At 43.7% G+C, this 16299-nt stretch overlaps 3 protein-coding genes across 3 annotated transcripts in view; 1 reads left to right on the top strand and 2 right to left on the bottom strand.

Moving 5' to 3' along the window:
* INTS11 (integrator complex subunit 11) overlaps window positions 1-8756 on the top strand; it is a 12313-nt gene extending 3557 nt beyond the window's left edge. Inside the window, exons 8-18 of the mRNA XM_030508278.1 lie at window positions 394-532; window positions 1119-1183; window positions 1816-2005; window positions 2371-2454; window positions 4277-4366; window positions 4983-5145; window positions 6015-6122; window positions 6725-6786; window positions 7060-7202; window positions 7861-7990; window positions 8576-8756. Coding sequence (XP_030364138.1) covers window positions 394-532; window positions 1119-1183; window positions 1816-2005; window positions 2371-2454; window positions 4277-4366; window positions 4983-5145; window positions 6015-6122; window positions 6725-6786; window positions 7060-7202; window positions 7861-7990; window positions 8576-8641 — 1240 coding nt within the window. The 3' untranslated portion in view covers window positions 8642-8756. The remainder of the gene's footprint in view (window positions 1-393; window positions 533-1118; window positions 1184-1815; window positions 2006-2370; window positions 2455-4276; window positions 4367-4982; window positions 5146-6014; window positions 6123-6724; window positions 6787-7059; window positions 7203-7860; window positions 7991-8575) is intronic.
* Window positions 1-10979, bottom strand: part of TAS1R3 (taste 1 receptor member 3) — a 25415-nt gene extending 14436 nt beyond the window's left edge. The window contains exons 1-2 of the mRNA XM_030508270.1: window positions 10968-10979; window positions 10524-10529 (exon numbers count right to left, since the gene is read on the bottom strand). The gene's annotated coding sequence lies outside the window, so the exon portion shown is untranslated. The remainder of the gene's footprint in view (window positions 1-10523; window positions 10530-10967) is intronic.
* LOC115617576 (lysophosphatidic acid receptor 6-like) lies at window positions 8710-16299 on the bottom strand. Its single transcript, XM_030508279.1, has 5 exons — window positions 15292-16299; window positions 14884-15128; window positions 14292-14455; window positions 11072-12328; window positions 8710-10341 (listed from the first exon to the last, which is right to left on the bottom strand). The coding sequence occupies exon 4, from the start codon at window positions 12139-12141 to the stop codon at window positions 11098-11100; it is 1044 nt and encodes a 347-aa protein (XP_030364139.1). The 5' UTR covers window positions 12142-12328; window positions 14292-14455; window positions 14884-15128; window positions 15292-16299; the 3' UTR covers window positions 8710-10341; window positions 11072-11097.

Below are 16299 nucleotides of genomic sequence, written 5' to 3'. Positions count from 1 at the left end.
GGACTTTGATGTTTGAAATGTTTTCTGCTCGTGCTATCTTCTAAATGTATTTACTTTCTAAGAGAGTGCCAATCACAAACTTTAATGTTCATTTTACTGGTAGATATGAGACTTCTTATAATATTAGTGCTATTTAGAATAATATTTCAGTGCATTTAAAACAAGTAATAGCCTGGAGAAGAATTGCTTTTCAAAACCTGCAATCTCTGTTCTAAGCTGGATTAGTTTGACAAAGGGGTGGCCTGCAGAGAGGGGTCCTGGTGCTGCTGCAGAGCTCCAGGTGACTTTGGGCAGGCTGATCACATCTGGGAACCTGTTTTCCTGTCTTTGAGACTTGCAGCTCAGAACTGCCTGACACCATCTCTTCAGTTGATTTAATTCCTCTTGTTCTAGTGCTGCCTGGATCGATAAGTGTCGCCCGGATTTACTGATCACTGAATCCACCTATGCCACAACCATCAGAGACTCCAAACGCTGCAGAGAAAGAGACTTCCTGAAGAAAGTTCATGAGACTGTAGAAAGAGGAGGGAAGGTATGGCCCTTCCATAACATAAGTGGTGTGGGTTTTCCTCTGAGAAGCTCTCGTTGGCTGCTGATTAATTTGGGCACCTACATGTGATCACTGCATGAAACTGAAGGCATTTTTATATTCCTCCATCTATACTTTAAAAGAGAGACAATTGAACACTTAAACTACACCAAGGAGAACCCAGACAGTGAGTTCATGAGGCAGTCAGGGAAATGCTGTGCTTACGGTCTGCAAATAGGGAGGGTAAAGGTAAAATTGGTCTGTATCTGTGCACTGAAACATCCTCTTAGTCCTGTAAATTAAGAAACTGACTGTTCAATTACTGCTTTTAAACTTGATCAGGAATGATTTCCAGTGTAGCCAAGTCTGTCTGTTCAGTATCCTGCCGTGTGCTGTATCTGTTACCATGAACCCCTCCAAATGCAGGGAAGACACACACTTACCACCCAGTAAATGATGTTTCAGTACCTCGGTTGTGGAAAGGAAGGTCACCAAGAGAGTATCAGAAAGTGAGAGAGGCTTGTTCAGAACTGATACCCATTTACATGCTGTTTGGTTTCACAGACTGTAAATCATCCCTTAATTGCAGGTTCTCATCCCAGTTTTTGCTCTTGGACGTGCCCAGGAACTTTGTATTTTATTGGAAACCTTCTGGTGAGTGCAGTCTCTTCTGTGCATGTCCCACCTCCTTTTTTTTGTCCTCCTCAGGTTGTGGCCCTGGCAGGTTTCTCTGCCTCTTCTATGTCTGTTTAGCACATTAGCATTGCTCTGCATGTCAGCCCATGCTGGTGATTATGGAATTACTTCTTTCCATTTCTTTCCCAGCATTCCTGACTAAGCAGCAAACTAACCCTTTCCTTCTCCCCAGTCGTTCTCCACTCCTCCCCCAGTCACTCAGGATCAATTAATTGCCCTTTAAAATACTGATTTTCTCTTTACCACATTGTAAAATTGTTTTCCAGGAGGAGGGATGAACAAATATTAAACTTGGATATAATATGTAATTATAAGCAGTATCATGGGGTATTATTCTCCACAGCAGAATGTAATGGAAGGAAGTTGCCTGTAATGGGTGGAAGGAGAATTGGATTAAAGCTACTTTGTAGTAAGTCAATGCACAGTGATGTAGCACTGTTATAACCTGTATATAATTTATTGTGTAGCTCATAGAGAGCAGGGTATGTGCAAAAACTCTGTTGGGACTACACAGGTTTATGGACTGTGAGCATGGATAGCTGGGATCCTCATTTGTCCCTCACAGGTATCTGGGACTCTTCTTCCTCCAGGGAAAGAATGAACTTGAAGGCTCCCATTTACTTCTCCACGGGCCTGACGGAGAAGGCCAATCACTACTACAAGCTCTTCATCACTTGGACCAACCAGAAGATTCGGAAAACCTTTGTGCAGAGGAACATGTTTGAATTCAAACACATCAAAGCCTTTGATCGGGCCTTTGCAGACAACCCAGGGCCGATGGTAGGTGGGCACAATCCTTTACAACACCCAATCTCTTAGTACAGGCTTTATTTCTGACAGGTTTAGTTGGCAGCAGCTGAAAGAGGAACCTGTTGAGCATGATGGTACCAACCTAAAACCATTCAAAGTTTTTATCGCACTGTGGATGCTCACAGAAATCTCCTAAAAAGCAGTTGAAGTGATGTGAAATTAGACAAAGTGGGAGAAATAAAATAGCAAAAAACCCCATTACAGCTTTGATGTAGTTAATGTGGTGTAATGGGTATTACTGGAGATTCTCCCCAGTTTCAGGGTATTTCTATATTATAAATAATGGGGAAACCCCTGGTTCCTGGGGTGATTCTTGATGTATCTTTGAATTGCAGGTGGTGTTTGCAACCCCAGGTATGCTCCATGCAGGACAGTCCCTTCAAATCTTCAGGAAATGGGCTGGGAATGAAAAGAATATGGTAAGAAATCCTGGTTCCTTGAGTGATGGTTTGTATTAATACGATAACATTATATGCATTATATTATCATTTTATAGATAGAATCATAGAATATGGTTGGAAAGGACCTTAAGATCATCTAGTTCCATTCATCCTGCCAATGGGGATTATATACAATAGGTATATATATCTCATTATATATTATATGTTATATGTTACATTATGTTTTATACTATCATAATGCAGTGGAATGTAATAGAATATAACGGAATGTATTAGAAAGTAACAGAATGTAATAGAATGTAACAATATAATAAATATAACAATGATAGAATATCATGGAACATAATAGAATTTAATATAATAGACTGTAACAGAATGTAACAGAATATAATAGCATAGACTGTAATAGAATATAACAGAATATGATAGAATGTAATAGACTGTAATAGAATATGATAGAATATAATAGAATATAACAAAATATGATAGAATAGAATGTAATAATAGAATGTATCAGAGTATAATAGAATGTAATAGATATGAGAGAATATGATAGATTATAATAGAATATAACCAAATGATAGAATGTAACAGAATATAATAGAATACGATAGAATATAATAGAATGTAACAGAATGTAACAGACTAACAATATAATAAATAGAATACTAGAATGTAACAGAATATGATAGAATGTAATAGACTGTAATAGAATATGACAGAATATGATGGAATATAATAGAACAAAATATCATAGAATGTAATAGAATGTAACAGACTATAACAGAATAGACTATAACAGAATGTAACAGAATTTAACAGAATGTAATAGAATGTAACAGAATATAACAGAATATGATAGAATGTGGTAGAATTTAACAGAATGTAATAGAATGTAACAAAATATAATAAATATAACAATGATAGAATATAATAGAATGTAAACAGAATATGATAGAATATAATAGAATATGAGAGACTTTAACAGAATATAATAGAATGTAACAGAACATGATAGCATATAATAGCCTGTAATAGAATATAACAGAATATGATAGAATTTAACAGTATATAATAGAATGTAACAGAATATGATAGAATACAACAGAATATGCCTGTAATAGAATGTAGCAGAATAGAATAGAATGTAACAATATAATAGAATGTCACACATTATGATACACTGTAATAGAATGTAACAGAATATAAACTAATGATACAATATAATAGAATGTAATAGAATGTAACAGAATATACATACAACAAAATGATAGAATATAATACAATGTTACAGAATATAACAATATTATACAATATGATAGAATGTAATAGAAAGTAACAGACTACAATATGATATATAATGTAATATAATACATATAATGATATAGGGTAAGATATGATGTGGTATTATAGACTAGATTATATAATATAATGAATGATAGAATATAATAGAACATAACAGATCTAATATGGTATGATATGACTATTCTATTATATCATAGTCTATTGTATTTTGTTTTATCTGTTCTAATTATATATCATATGCTATTATATTGTTATATTCTACTACATTCTATTGTATTCTATCATATTATATAATCTCATTCTATTGTAACCTATCATATGATATGATATCATATCATATATTTTATCATACTATATATATTATCATATGAGTGGTTGTGATAAGAACAAATGTTGCAGGAAAGCTTTTCCTGAGCACCAGGGTTAAATGACTTGGGAAGAACACAAACTTCCATCCACAAATGCACAAAGCTGAGGTATTTATAACACCACAGTCCAGGGGTAGAGTTGGAGGGATTTCTGCTCTCCTCCTCAGGTGATCATGCCTGGCTACTGCGTGCAGGGGACCGTAGGCCACAAGATCCTGAGCGGGCAGCGCAAGCTGGAGATGGAAGGAAGACAAATCGTAAGTTTGATTTTCAAGGGGGATCATTTGGAGGAAGCTCTTTAGAACTTCAGGTGGCAGTTAAACACCACGTAGATGTAATGGGAATATGCCACATACAACACTGAAAACAGCCAAGGGACATTTTCTTTGGTGTTGGACTAGGGGGGTTTTCCCCTTTGCATTGGCAACAGCGTGTCTTTTTCTGCCATAAGGTTTTGTCAGGGCATATTTTTAATGATTAAGATTGAGGCCCCATTAGTCACGTTAAAATGATACATTTTTAGGCAGTCGTAGTATTAAACTGATACCCACTGTCCTTAAGTATTGATTTGTTTTGGCAAATGTGCAACAATTTCTGTGCTCTGAAATTGGGTACTTTGAGCCTTTCAGTTATTAAAAGCTTTTCTGTTTATTAAAAGCATCACCTTCAGTGTGTGCTGACAAGCAGCTCTGACTCCAACCTCGTTTCATTGGGAAATGAGGTTCTTTTCCAATTCATTGGGAAATTCACTTTTGTTTCCTTCTTTAAACTAAATCCAGCAGGAGCTGGGGTCTGTCTGTGTGTGGGATACGCACTGTGGTGAGCCAAAGCACTTCCAGATGCACAAAGCCTGTGCTTTCTGCTCCTCCACAGCTGGAAGTGAAGATGCAGGTGGAGTACATGTCCTTCAGCGCGCACGCAGATGCCAAGGGGATCATGCAGCTGATTCGCCAGGCTGAGCCTCGCAATGTTCTCCTGGTCCATGGGGAAGCAAAGAAAATGGAGTTTCTGAAGCAGAAAATAGAACAGGAATTTCGTACGTATGGTGTTGGTACTGAAGAGGCAGTGGTGGTAGAGAGCAGGCACTAAAGTTCACATAGAATCCCAGACTGGTTTGGGTTGGAAGGGAGCTTAAAGCTCATCCAGCTCCTGCCACAGGCAGGGACACCTTCCACTAGAGCAGGTTGCTCCAAGCCCCGTCCAGCCTGGCCTTGAATTTAATCCACTGGACCTCTGCGCACAGGAGGCATAATGTAATCTACAGGACCAGTCACCCCCAAAAAACTAGTATCCATAACATCTCTTATTTAACAGGTTAAGCCCATTTAATTCTAATGCCCATTTGGACTTGAAGTGTCAGTTGTTTGGTTCTGTTTGTATTGTTATAGCTCAGCACTTACTGAATTTATATTAGAATCATAAAATCATAGAAGCTTGTAATCATATTAGAAGCTGAGGCAGGCAGGGTACATCTGAAATTGTGCTTTAGCAACTTCAGTTAAGGGGACTGAGCTCCAGGAAAAGAAATAATTCCTTGAAAGCAGCTGACTCTTAACAGATGAATAGAGAAAGCCTAGAATTCATTTATGGAGAAAGCCTGGAATTCACATTGGATGTTTACTTACTGTCTTGTTTGCAGTATTCTATCAGCACTGGAGGGCAGGCAGTTCTGTTGCAGTCTGTTAAGGCTAGCCAGGCTCGCTGGGGGTTTGATGGCTCTGGTGAGGTGTCTGAGCAGCAGTTCTGCTTTCCAGCCTCTTTCAAACAGCTGCAATATTCTTCTGCCAAAATCTGAGCCCCATCTGCTCAGGGATCCCTGCAGTCTGCTCAGGGTGAAGTGCTGGTCCGGGTTTGGAAACGCTGCAGCAGTCGCCATCCTTCTGACACTGGTTCTTTACATTGCAGATGTCAACTGCTACATGCCTGCCAATGGAGAGACCACAACGATATTTACCAATCCCAGCATTCCTGTGGATATATCCCTGGGACTCCTGAAGAGAGAAACAGCAATAGGTGACACACTTTCAACCAAGAGTTTCATCTGTTGGGCCCTGCCCCTGCATTGCGTTGTACTTAAATTAGGTGGAAGCAGCTATTTGTGGCAGTGGTGACTTACAGCAGAACTTCCTGCACAAGAACAGGTTTTATCAGCATTTAGAGGTTGGGAGGGCCTCTTGTGCCATGGCAGCAGCTGCTGTGCTGTGAATGTGTAATAGCAAACATGCTGCCTTGTTTGCTACTCACTGCCCATTGCTATGAAACAAAACCCATGTAAGCTTTTGCTGGCTAGCTCTGAAAACTGGAAGTGCTTCTATAAACCAAATTTAAGAAGAATCTGAAACTCAGAGGTGAATGAATCAGAAGAATTTCTCAAATCAGGAGGTGATATGGGAAGAGAAGCAGTTGTTACGTAGCACTAAGCATGGCTGCTTCTGTGTCTAGATGCTTCTGATAATGGTTTAAGCACCGTGCACTTTAACAGGAGAACAAGTATGTAAGATACTTGTCTCTGAACCTCAGTAAGACTCAGAAATACAAATTATTAAGTGCTATAGCAGTTGCCTGTGTGAAAAGTAAGTACTTTATCATCAACCATGGTCTCTCTCTCCCTTTAGGTCTCTTACCAGATGTCAAGAAGCCAAAGCTCATGCATGGCACATTAATGATGAAGGATAACGTAAGTGAAATAATTCTTACATTAATTTTGGGAATTAAAGAATTGATACAGCAATTTAGGTGGACATTCTGCCACCATCTTACCTTTGCTGCCTGTCACAGACTCGTGCCTCGCTGTTACTGCTTGCCTGAGATGCACTGAGATGTTTCGGAGGTTGAAAGGGAGCGATCTTACCTGCTGGGGTTCACGGTGATGGACACGAACCAGTGTTCCACAGGGGAGGAGCAGAGCTCCACAAACACCTCGTAATGGGTTTGTGCTTTCCCTCTGCAGAGCTTCCGCCTGGTTTCCCCCGAGCAGGCTCTGAAGGAGCTGGGCCTGGCGGAACATCAGCTGCGCTTCACCTGCCGCGTCCACATCCAGGACCCGCGCAAGGAGCACGAGACGGTGCTTCGTGTGTACAACCACCTCAAAGGGTGAGGCCAGCCTCAGCTGTGCTTGTGCCTTCCCCCTACGGATGCACTTGTACCACCTATGTTAAGAACGATAAGCTCAAGTGTTCCCTCCTTTCTGGCCTTCCAGACCAGCCCCTGAGTTACTGGGAGAAAAATCTCTGCAGCCCAGAGGACACAAGTGCTCTAGATTTTAGTTTATGGAGCTCACAGAGCTGCAATAGCAGAGGCTGGTCATCAACCTACCAGCTCCTGGTCTTTGCTAAGCTAGGCAGAACACCCCAAATCTTTGTTCCTGTTGGCTTGCTGCTCTCATTGCTGATTCTAGCTAAAGTGTTTGGAGCGAGACCAGCAAGTGTAAGGACAAGACAGCTCTTAAAGCTATTCAATAGCTAGCAGCATGTGAACCTTAAATGCTTCCTACAGGCAGCTGGTCAATTGTGAGTAGTCTTTGCTTGGATGAACAGGGTTCAGCCTGGAGCTATGGGCATCATGAAAGCCAGAAATTCTGTAGGAAATGCTACATAATTAATACAAGCACCAAAATAAGCAAGTTACGAATCAGCCCCATTCTCCTCTGTGAACACATTGGTGTTGGGGATTCAGAGACAGAGGGGAGACCACCCTTCAGCCTTCATGCATGGCCCATCCAAACTAAATCCTGGGTCTTCTCTCTTACCAGGGTCCTGAAAGATTATTCAGTGCAGCATCTCCCTGATGGCTCTATAACAGTGGAGTCCATCCTTATCCAAGCCACGGCACACTCGGAGGATCAAGGAACCAAAGTTCTGCTCGTATCCTGGACCTACCAGGTAGGAATTCTTCAAGCTGTACTTACCACTTTAATTACAAAGTTAATTACAATTATATCTGTGTTTTGAGGACATTACAGACCCCAGCTTCTAATCTCAGCTGTACCACTACTGCCATAAAGAATTTGGAGGTATTTGTATTTCTTAGGTGTGAAACTTTAAACAACCACCAGAAAGCAGGATAACACAAACAAGTGCTAAGATCAGACAGTCTGATGTTTCTTCCTTTCCAAAGTGTACTTCCCTGGCTGCAGTTTTAAATGCTTTTACAGCAAGGAACTGCCTTCTGGAGGGTAAAGAAGGAAAAATCAATGGTTCTGTATTCTTTTTCAAGACAAAAGGTCATTTTCCTCAAAAGAGATACATCAGGTCCAGACACCTACTTAGACAAATGGAGTTTTACATTGATACTATGAAAGAACACCCAGAAATACATCTGTGCTGACTGGACCATTTCCATTTTCAGACACTGCTAACATTAGAATTACTTCAGTCTGTTTCTACGTACCAGAGTTGAATTTACTGCCCCCATGGCAAAGTCAAGCAGACGATTGCTTTCATCCCGTTTCTCTCTGTTCTCTCTAGGATGAAGAGCTGGGCAGCTATCTCACCTCCCTTCTGAAGAAAGGGCTCCCCCAGAGCACAGCATGAGCCCCCCCAGGGCCCCACTCTCAGGGGTGCTTCAGAGAGAGTCAGATTTATTTTGGTTACACTGGCAATGCTTTTTAATGGTTTTAATAAAGGAATTACAGTGTTTGTCCAGCGACTGCAGTGCCTGTGTACACCCTTCAACAGCACCACGCTGGAGACCTGGCCAGGGGGTCACTACAGCTTAAGAGGCATGAGGACAACTTTTGTGCTGCTGATGCTGTAAGAGATGTTCCTCATCCTCCCCTCAGCAAATTTCCCTTAAACCCTCAGCAGTGCCCAGTGAAACAAGGAGCTTTCAAAGCATCACAACTAAAATACAAACTATAATAAGAGGCAAGAGTACAACCCCCTAAACATGCTCTTCACCCAGCAGCATAACATTTCCTTATCCATACTTCCCTCTATGGCAGCCTGCAGGAAAGCTGCACTCCTGGATGGAGGCTCAGAATTCTTTGTGCAGAACATAAAGATTGTGCTTAGTTGGAAGGAACAGTGCCTCCAGTGCTGGGAGGTTTTCCCATAGCCTATAAATGGGACAAAATTAGCAGGCTCTCATGAAAGGTAAAAGATGAGTTTGTTCTGATACTCCCATGGAGGCTTTCCTCAGCTCCAAGTGCCAGGATTTGCACTTGTCTTACCAACCCCATCAGGCAGAGGAACGCAGGAATCCTCATTGTGAGCATTTTAGAAGAGTTTGAGCAGGTTTTCTACTGATGATACTTAATAATTCCTCCAAGCTAAAAGCAGAATGCAGGAAGGGGGAGGTCAGTCACTGACCCAGCATTACAACATGGATCCACTCTATGGGATTCAAACTGCAGGCAGCAATAACTAATGCAAGTCAGGCCCATCCCAGCAAATAAAATACTGCACCCACAAAAGCCATTTGCTACAAAGCTTTAGCTCTGTTACAGTGATTTCAGATCTGCTCTTGGTTTGCTTGCTGCATGCATCTCCTATTGCTGGAGTGGTTCAGTGATCAGCTTTAGCTGATCAACACAGCCTCCAAATGCAAACCCTTGCTTACCACCATCGTGCATGGGTGGTTTCCCACCAACCAAGACCCCAACACACTCCTGCACTCATGCTGCTTATTTTCCTCTTACCTCTGTCCTTAACCAGAGCAGCAGCTGCCATCAGAGGATTGGCTGAACATGGGCAGAAGCTGCAGCATCCGTTGTGCAAAGAGAAGTTACAACATCATACAGAGACACAATCATTGATCTCCCCACACCATTCTGCCCCATGATCCTGCTCCCTCCCTCCTTTACGGTCCATGGCAGTTCCAATAACACAGCATAACCCAAGAACCCCAATCCTGCTGCAGTGCTGCCAGGTCCAAGTGTCACTTTTAACCTGCAGTTTGCACATTTGGAAATGGAAACACGGATTCAGCATGTTGCCAGAGCCAGGCCCTCTTCCTGCCCTGGTCAACAAGCCCCAGGACACCTTCCCTTTGCCCTCCTCTGCTCAGCAGTTGGTACCATACACACACTTCATAGAGTTTGGGGGTGGCGTGGGAAGGAACAGAAGAGCCAGTCTGTATCTGTTACCAAATCACATCATCTTCAGTATCTTTTGGCTTTTAAGCAGTTTATCAGCCAGGCCAGTGGTTTCCTGGTGACTCTGAAACCTCAGATGATAAATTCTCTCCACAGTCTCACAGGGTGGAAAATGCAGTTCTCAGAAGTTGCGTGGTGCTGTTAATAGAAGGGGTGAGATAGGTTAGATATTGTGTTTAGAATCACAAACTGATGTTTGAACAGGACTGCATTGTGTGAGGAGCTGTGCTGGCTCCTACGGGGACTTCCCTTGATGACCATGTGGCCAGAGCAGCCTGGTCACCGCTGGTCCTGCACAGGGTTAACTGACTGATCAATACGTGGATCTACCATCAGCTAAACCTGTGTTAACAGATGTCCAGCTTGAATCCATGGGTGCACAACACTGGCAGCCCTGTGCTCCTTGAGAAGCCAGTCGATGGATTCACAGGAGGGATGAGAAGCCCTTATTTGGCTGTGGAATGTAGGCAGAACGCAGTTTGTGAACCCAGCTGGCTCTGGTGTGCCCCCGGGGAGGGAAGATCCCTCCAAAATGGGAAAAGCCAAGCAGGACAGCCCTATCCACTCCAGCAGGAGGCTGGTTTCCTTCACATAACCCTTTCCTAGGCTGTATGGCTTTCCAAAAGAGCCCTGTGTTCTCCTACCAACCCAAAGTTAAACAAAAAGGAGACCAAAACATCAGTGTGTGCTAGCCAGGACTACAGAGAACACAGCTCCCAGGTACCCTCCTGGTTGGCTAATACAAATATTAAGCTGTTAGGCACCTCCCTCCAGTGTGGCCTTGATGTAACAGTCACTGTATGAAGAAAGGGTAGGTTTACAGCTTTGGTTTTGAAGGGACAGTTGGAGAGATGAATTCTGTACTTACTGTAAGTAGCTCAGCTGATTCCATCTCTATTTTCCATCTCCACATCTCTGATGCAGTTTATAAACGTAGGAGCACTCCCCAAGTTTCTGGCCGCAGATGGTGTACACCACTTGAGACCTGGATCTGAGCTTGAAGTTGCAGTGCCACTGCTTGCTGGAGGAGTTGAAGTAGTACAGGAGTGGGTTAAGGCAGCAGTTGAAGCTCACCAGGGCCAGGGTGACCTTCCGCATCTTGTAGATGAAGCTGGCGAACGCCTTGTTCTGGATGACCTGGATTCTCATCAGGAAGTGGAGCAAGTGAGTGAGGTGGTAGGGGAGAAAGCACAAAGTACAAATGACCAGGATGATGTAGATGGTGCACAGGGCCTTCCTCTTGTGAATGCTGCTTTTGGTGCGGGAGATCCTCTTGGCAATGAGAGGGTAGCTGATGAAAATGATGGAAAAGGGGATCACGAACCCAAAAACCAAGGCCAGGATGTTGTAAGTTCTCATGCGGGAAGTCCAGCTACTCGTGGCAAAGTTCTCAAAACATGCTACTGTGTTCCCCATGCCCCTGTTGTGGAGGGGACCTCCGAGGACGAGTGGAACCATGATGCTCAGAGCGACCACCCAAAGCACTGTGACCACCACCACGTAATGCATGGCCTTGATCTGGATGTAGGTGAAGGGGTGCAACACTGCGATGTAGCGGTCCACGCAGATGCAGGTGAAAAAGGCGATGCTGAGGCAGATGTTGATGTAGTACAGAGTCCCAGTTATCCTACAGGCTATGTCCCCAAAGATCCAGTTGTTCCCATTCAGGTGGTAATGAATTTTGAATGGCAACACACACACAAACAAGGTGTCCACCAGAACCAGATTAATCATGTACACATAGGAATGAGAGGTGTGCTTTACCCTGCAGGACAGCAGGTACAGAGCCAACACGTTCTCTACCAGTCCCAGCACAAAGACGAAGCTGTAGATGACAGTAAACAAGGAATACTGGAAATCTGCTTCCAAATGGAATTCTGCATTGGAATTGGCAGCTGTCTCATTGGAGGCTCCTTCAGTCCAGGAAATGCCTTCCATGATTTCTGCTGGAGGGACACCTAACACAGGGTACGAGTCTTAAGCCACCCCTTACCTCAGGAGGTTCTTGTGTCTGATTTCATCTTGAGTGGGTAAGAGCTGAAGCCTCTCAACAGCGATGTGAAGCCTGGTACTGTCTGTGCTTCAGGGGCCTGTGCTCAGTGTGTTCAGGTGGGAAGTGGTGATGCTGGAAGGGAGAATAAATCATTTAAACCACAAGCAGTTGAAGTATTTACCAGCATTAAAATCATCACAAGGTGGCAATACTGAAATACCAGAGGCAGCAATGCTGAGATGTTTTACCTTGTGCTGCAGTTTTATAAAGAGCATGTGTGGAACCTTCCTGCTAAGAAACAGTATTTAAAGCACAGAACAGAAACAGGTAGTTGGCGTAAAGGACTAGTTTGTGTGTCTGAAATACAGGAGAGAGGCGCTGTATGAGCAGACTCCTCACCCAGCTCACTCACATCACATAAGCAATAAGCTGCTCCAGCAGTGCAGCTTCTCTCCATCAAATATAAAAGACATTTCAGTAACTGAGCCAAACACAGACACCTGAACAGAGGCCCCTAAAGGCCTTGGAGAAATCAAACCCAGCTACAATACACACAATGTTCCTAAACTGAGCCACGGACAGCACAAAACCACAAAGGTTGCTGGGTGCTTTCCAAAGCAAATGCTGAACTCACACTTCCTCCCAAGAGTTGTTTATCTGGTGAAGTAAAAAGCACCCAAAATATCTGGAAGATCAGAAAGGGAAAAAATGAGGTTTCACTTTAAGTAGGCAAGTGTATGTATGTGCTTACATGGGTCTTGCACCTAATAGCAAAGGGGTTGTATGCACACAGGAAAACTAACACAAAACCAGGCACAGGTAAGCTGTAACATAAGCAGCACAGGACGTGAAACAACCTTTATCTCTGGGTTTTGCCAGAGCAAGAGCTACTGAACATCCATCTTATCTAGTGCCAAAGTAAAGCCTTGCAACTGGGGAAAGAGATGAAACCATTAAGCCCACAAGACAAGCACAAGTCAGTTACAAGTCACTCTTCTACCCTGTTGCAAACAGTCACATACACACTGCAGGACCCCGCCATGCACATCCATCTGTTTGAGAACACTTTCACTCTCTCTGAGAGACAACAGAAGTGACAGAGCCTACAATAAGCATGTATTTTCCAAGTACAAAGCCACTTCCACCTCTTATAGTAACATACCCCTCACTCACCATGGTAAAAACTACTCTGATCCGCCCCAAATCCAGCTTTGCCTCCCCAGAGCTGTTTTGGTGGGTTTTGTCTGGGTTTTTTGGGGCAAGGAGGGCTGTTATTTCTTCCAGACAACCCAAAAGCATCACTGAACTGTTTCTGCACAAAGTTATTTGATTTACAAAACCACACAAAAGCCTACATCAAAGTTTCCACTGGATTCTGAGTGCATTAAATTATTAGACACGTTTGCATAGAAAACCCAAGCTTGAGTCTTTGAACTCTGCTCAAGTGTGAGGTTTTTCTGGGTTTAATTTTAAAGCATCACTGTCAACAATCAGACAGAGAGATCTGCCCCTGGACTGGATGTCCAAATTGAATCAACTGAATAGAATTAGTAATGCAACATAAAACGGAGAAGAATGCCAAATGCTCCTCAATAATAAGTCACAAGTATTAATGATGGACATGACAGAAATGACTCTGAGTTTGCACAGAAGTTCCCCACTGCTGGTACATTCTGTGATGCTAAAAGAGCATGTTCTTTAATTAAACATCTTCAGGTTATTTTTAACAGTTGCTCTGGGATTTAAAAAGCAAAGCAAGAGCTGACAACGGCGCTGTGCTAACTGCAGAGTCAGCCAGCCTGCGTCTGGGCCACTGCCTGCACAGCTGAACCTGATGCTCACTCACTGGATTTGGGAACAAGCCCAAAGAGTGACAGGTTTTTATTGTAACCAAAAGCTGGGACACATTAACCAAAGGCTGGGACACATGTGTCTGGAAATGTGTCCCCCACAGCAAGGATTTTTGCACCATGACTATCACAAAGCAGCCATACCTGAGCCTGCAGCAGCAGTTGGCTTGATTAACACCCAAACAGCAGGAGGATTTGGTTTGGTTTTCTGCCCTATGATAAGTTTAGTTAGAAAGTTGACTTACCAGAGCTCAGATCGTCTCCTCTCACACCAAAGCTGCAGACGAGCATGCTGGGCTCTCCAAAGAGTCCTCACAACTAGGAGGTTGCTGCTAAGCTCTTCTGTGGCAGGTTGTAACACCAGAGCACGCTGCCCTGCAAGATGCACTGCAGAGCTCTGCTACGTGCTCTAGAGAAAGAAACCACAGGAAGCAAAGATGAAGAGGTGTCACTCAGACCCAAGGCAGAGCACTTGCCCTGTTAGTGAAGTGTCCCCCGTCCCAGAACCAGGAGGGCACACAGCCCATGGCCAGCACCAGTGTGGGCTTTAGTTCTCTCCATATAGTGATGCTGCCACGCAAAGGCCCCCCCAACACCTCCCACCCACCCTGCCCTCCAGCCTCTGTGGAACCAGGCACTAGTGCTTTCAGACATCTGAAATGGGCCTGGAGCTGCACTCTCACTTCCCTCCAAAGGGAAGAAGAGCAAGACTTTGCTGCCATTCCCTTTCAGGCAAACTGCTGTCTAAAACCACACATGTACATTACGTTTTGGAGCTGGCCTTATGTTGGAAAATCACTGCAGTGTATTACAGCATCCCCACCTTTGGGTACCTACCCAGCAAAGCTGGACCAGAAAAGCACAAACAGGTGCCACTCCAGCAATAGAGCAGCCCCAACCCTCCTCTTCCATGGTAGAGACCCAGGACTCCTCCAAGGTTCTGTTGTCTTCTTTGGGAGTTAGTCCCTGAGGGAGTAAAGCAGCTACCAGTTGGCATCCTCTGTGGGAAGGGAGGGTAACTGGAGGTTATCCTGCCTTGCCTTCCCACGCTGTCAAAAGCAAGTCTTTGGCAAAACTGCTACCTGGAACAGAGTGGAAAGAGATGCATCACTTCTCACGAAGGGAAACCCAGAAACAGGCTGTCCTTGTGTTCTGTATCAGGACCACTAACTCTACCCCCACTGCCAAAAGCAAGGGTGGCTTTAAGAGAGGTCAAAAAGAACCACTGCCTCCCCCTCTGCTTACCTTGTGGCTCTCCACCATGCAAAGAGACTCAAAAGTCCACAGTCCTCAAGTGTGCTGCCTGCTCTGCAATTCTTCTCCTCCCCTCATGGACAAAGGGGAGGCCAGTTATGGTGGTACCAGGCACCCCAGCTGCACATTGCTTCCACTGCAGAGTGCTTAAACTAGGTATTGTTTCTTCTGTGAGCTTCAGAAATCAAAATTATCATCTTCTTTCCTGCAACTGGCGCTTTAAAAACAGTCATTTTATAACCAAAACACAGATTCTGGTGTCATTTATGAGAAGAACAACCCACAAGTTACCCAGTGTGTGTTCTATTGCTTGGGCCAGCAGGCAAGAGCTGAGGTTAGAGTGGTTTGAGAAGAAAAAGGGGAAAAAAAAGGAATAAAAATAACGAAATGTGGCTGCTCCCTGCTCCACACCATGATTCACCCACCCTTAGCTCACCAACTGTGGAAGAGCAGAAAGTGGCAAGAAGCAAACTGGAGCCCAGCAATGGTGACAGCCACTTTCTGGGTGCTGGTCCCCCACTGCCACATAGGTTTCATTTCATGGTCAGGCTCATAGAGTTGTTCCTGTGCTATTAGCCCAGGCTGTGACCATTAAAATAGGTTTTAAGTGACCTCAAAGGAACTTTGGTCTGTAACACACCACATCCTCACTGCAACAGACATCTCTCTGTACCACGATAATGTAAAAGCCACTACAGTTCAGCACGAGAGTGACTGCTGATGAGGAGAGGAAATGGCAAGGACTTTCAAAGGCTGTTTCTGTAAGTCACTGCATCAAACAGCAACAGTTGTCCCTTGCACTATGCTGTACAAAGGCAGGGTCACAGAGGAGAGGGCCTGAGAGGAAATGCTACATTCTCGTCCGTTCTAAGCCTATTCCTCTCACACACACCACAGAAGGGATACAAAAAGGAAGAGAAATCCACACACAAATAACCTCAAACCCCACTCCTTCCTCCTTCTGTTTGAGAGACAAACATAGAATCAGAAGAGAGAGCA

This window comes from Strigops habroptila, chromosome 16 (genome assembly GCF_004027225.2).
Source record: "Strigops habroptila isolate Jane chromosome 16, bStrHab1.2.pri, whole genome shotgun sequence".
Lineage (NCBI taxonomy): Eukaryota > Metazoa > Chordata > Aves > Psittaciformes > Psittacidae > Strigops > Strigops habroptila.
Note: the sequence above shows the minus strand (reverse complement) of the source record. Positions and strands in the feature narration are given on the sequence as shown.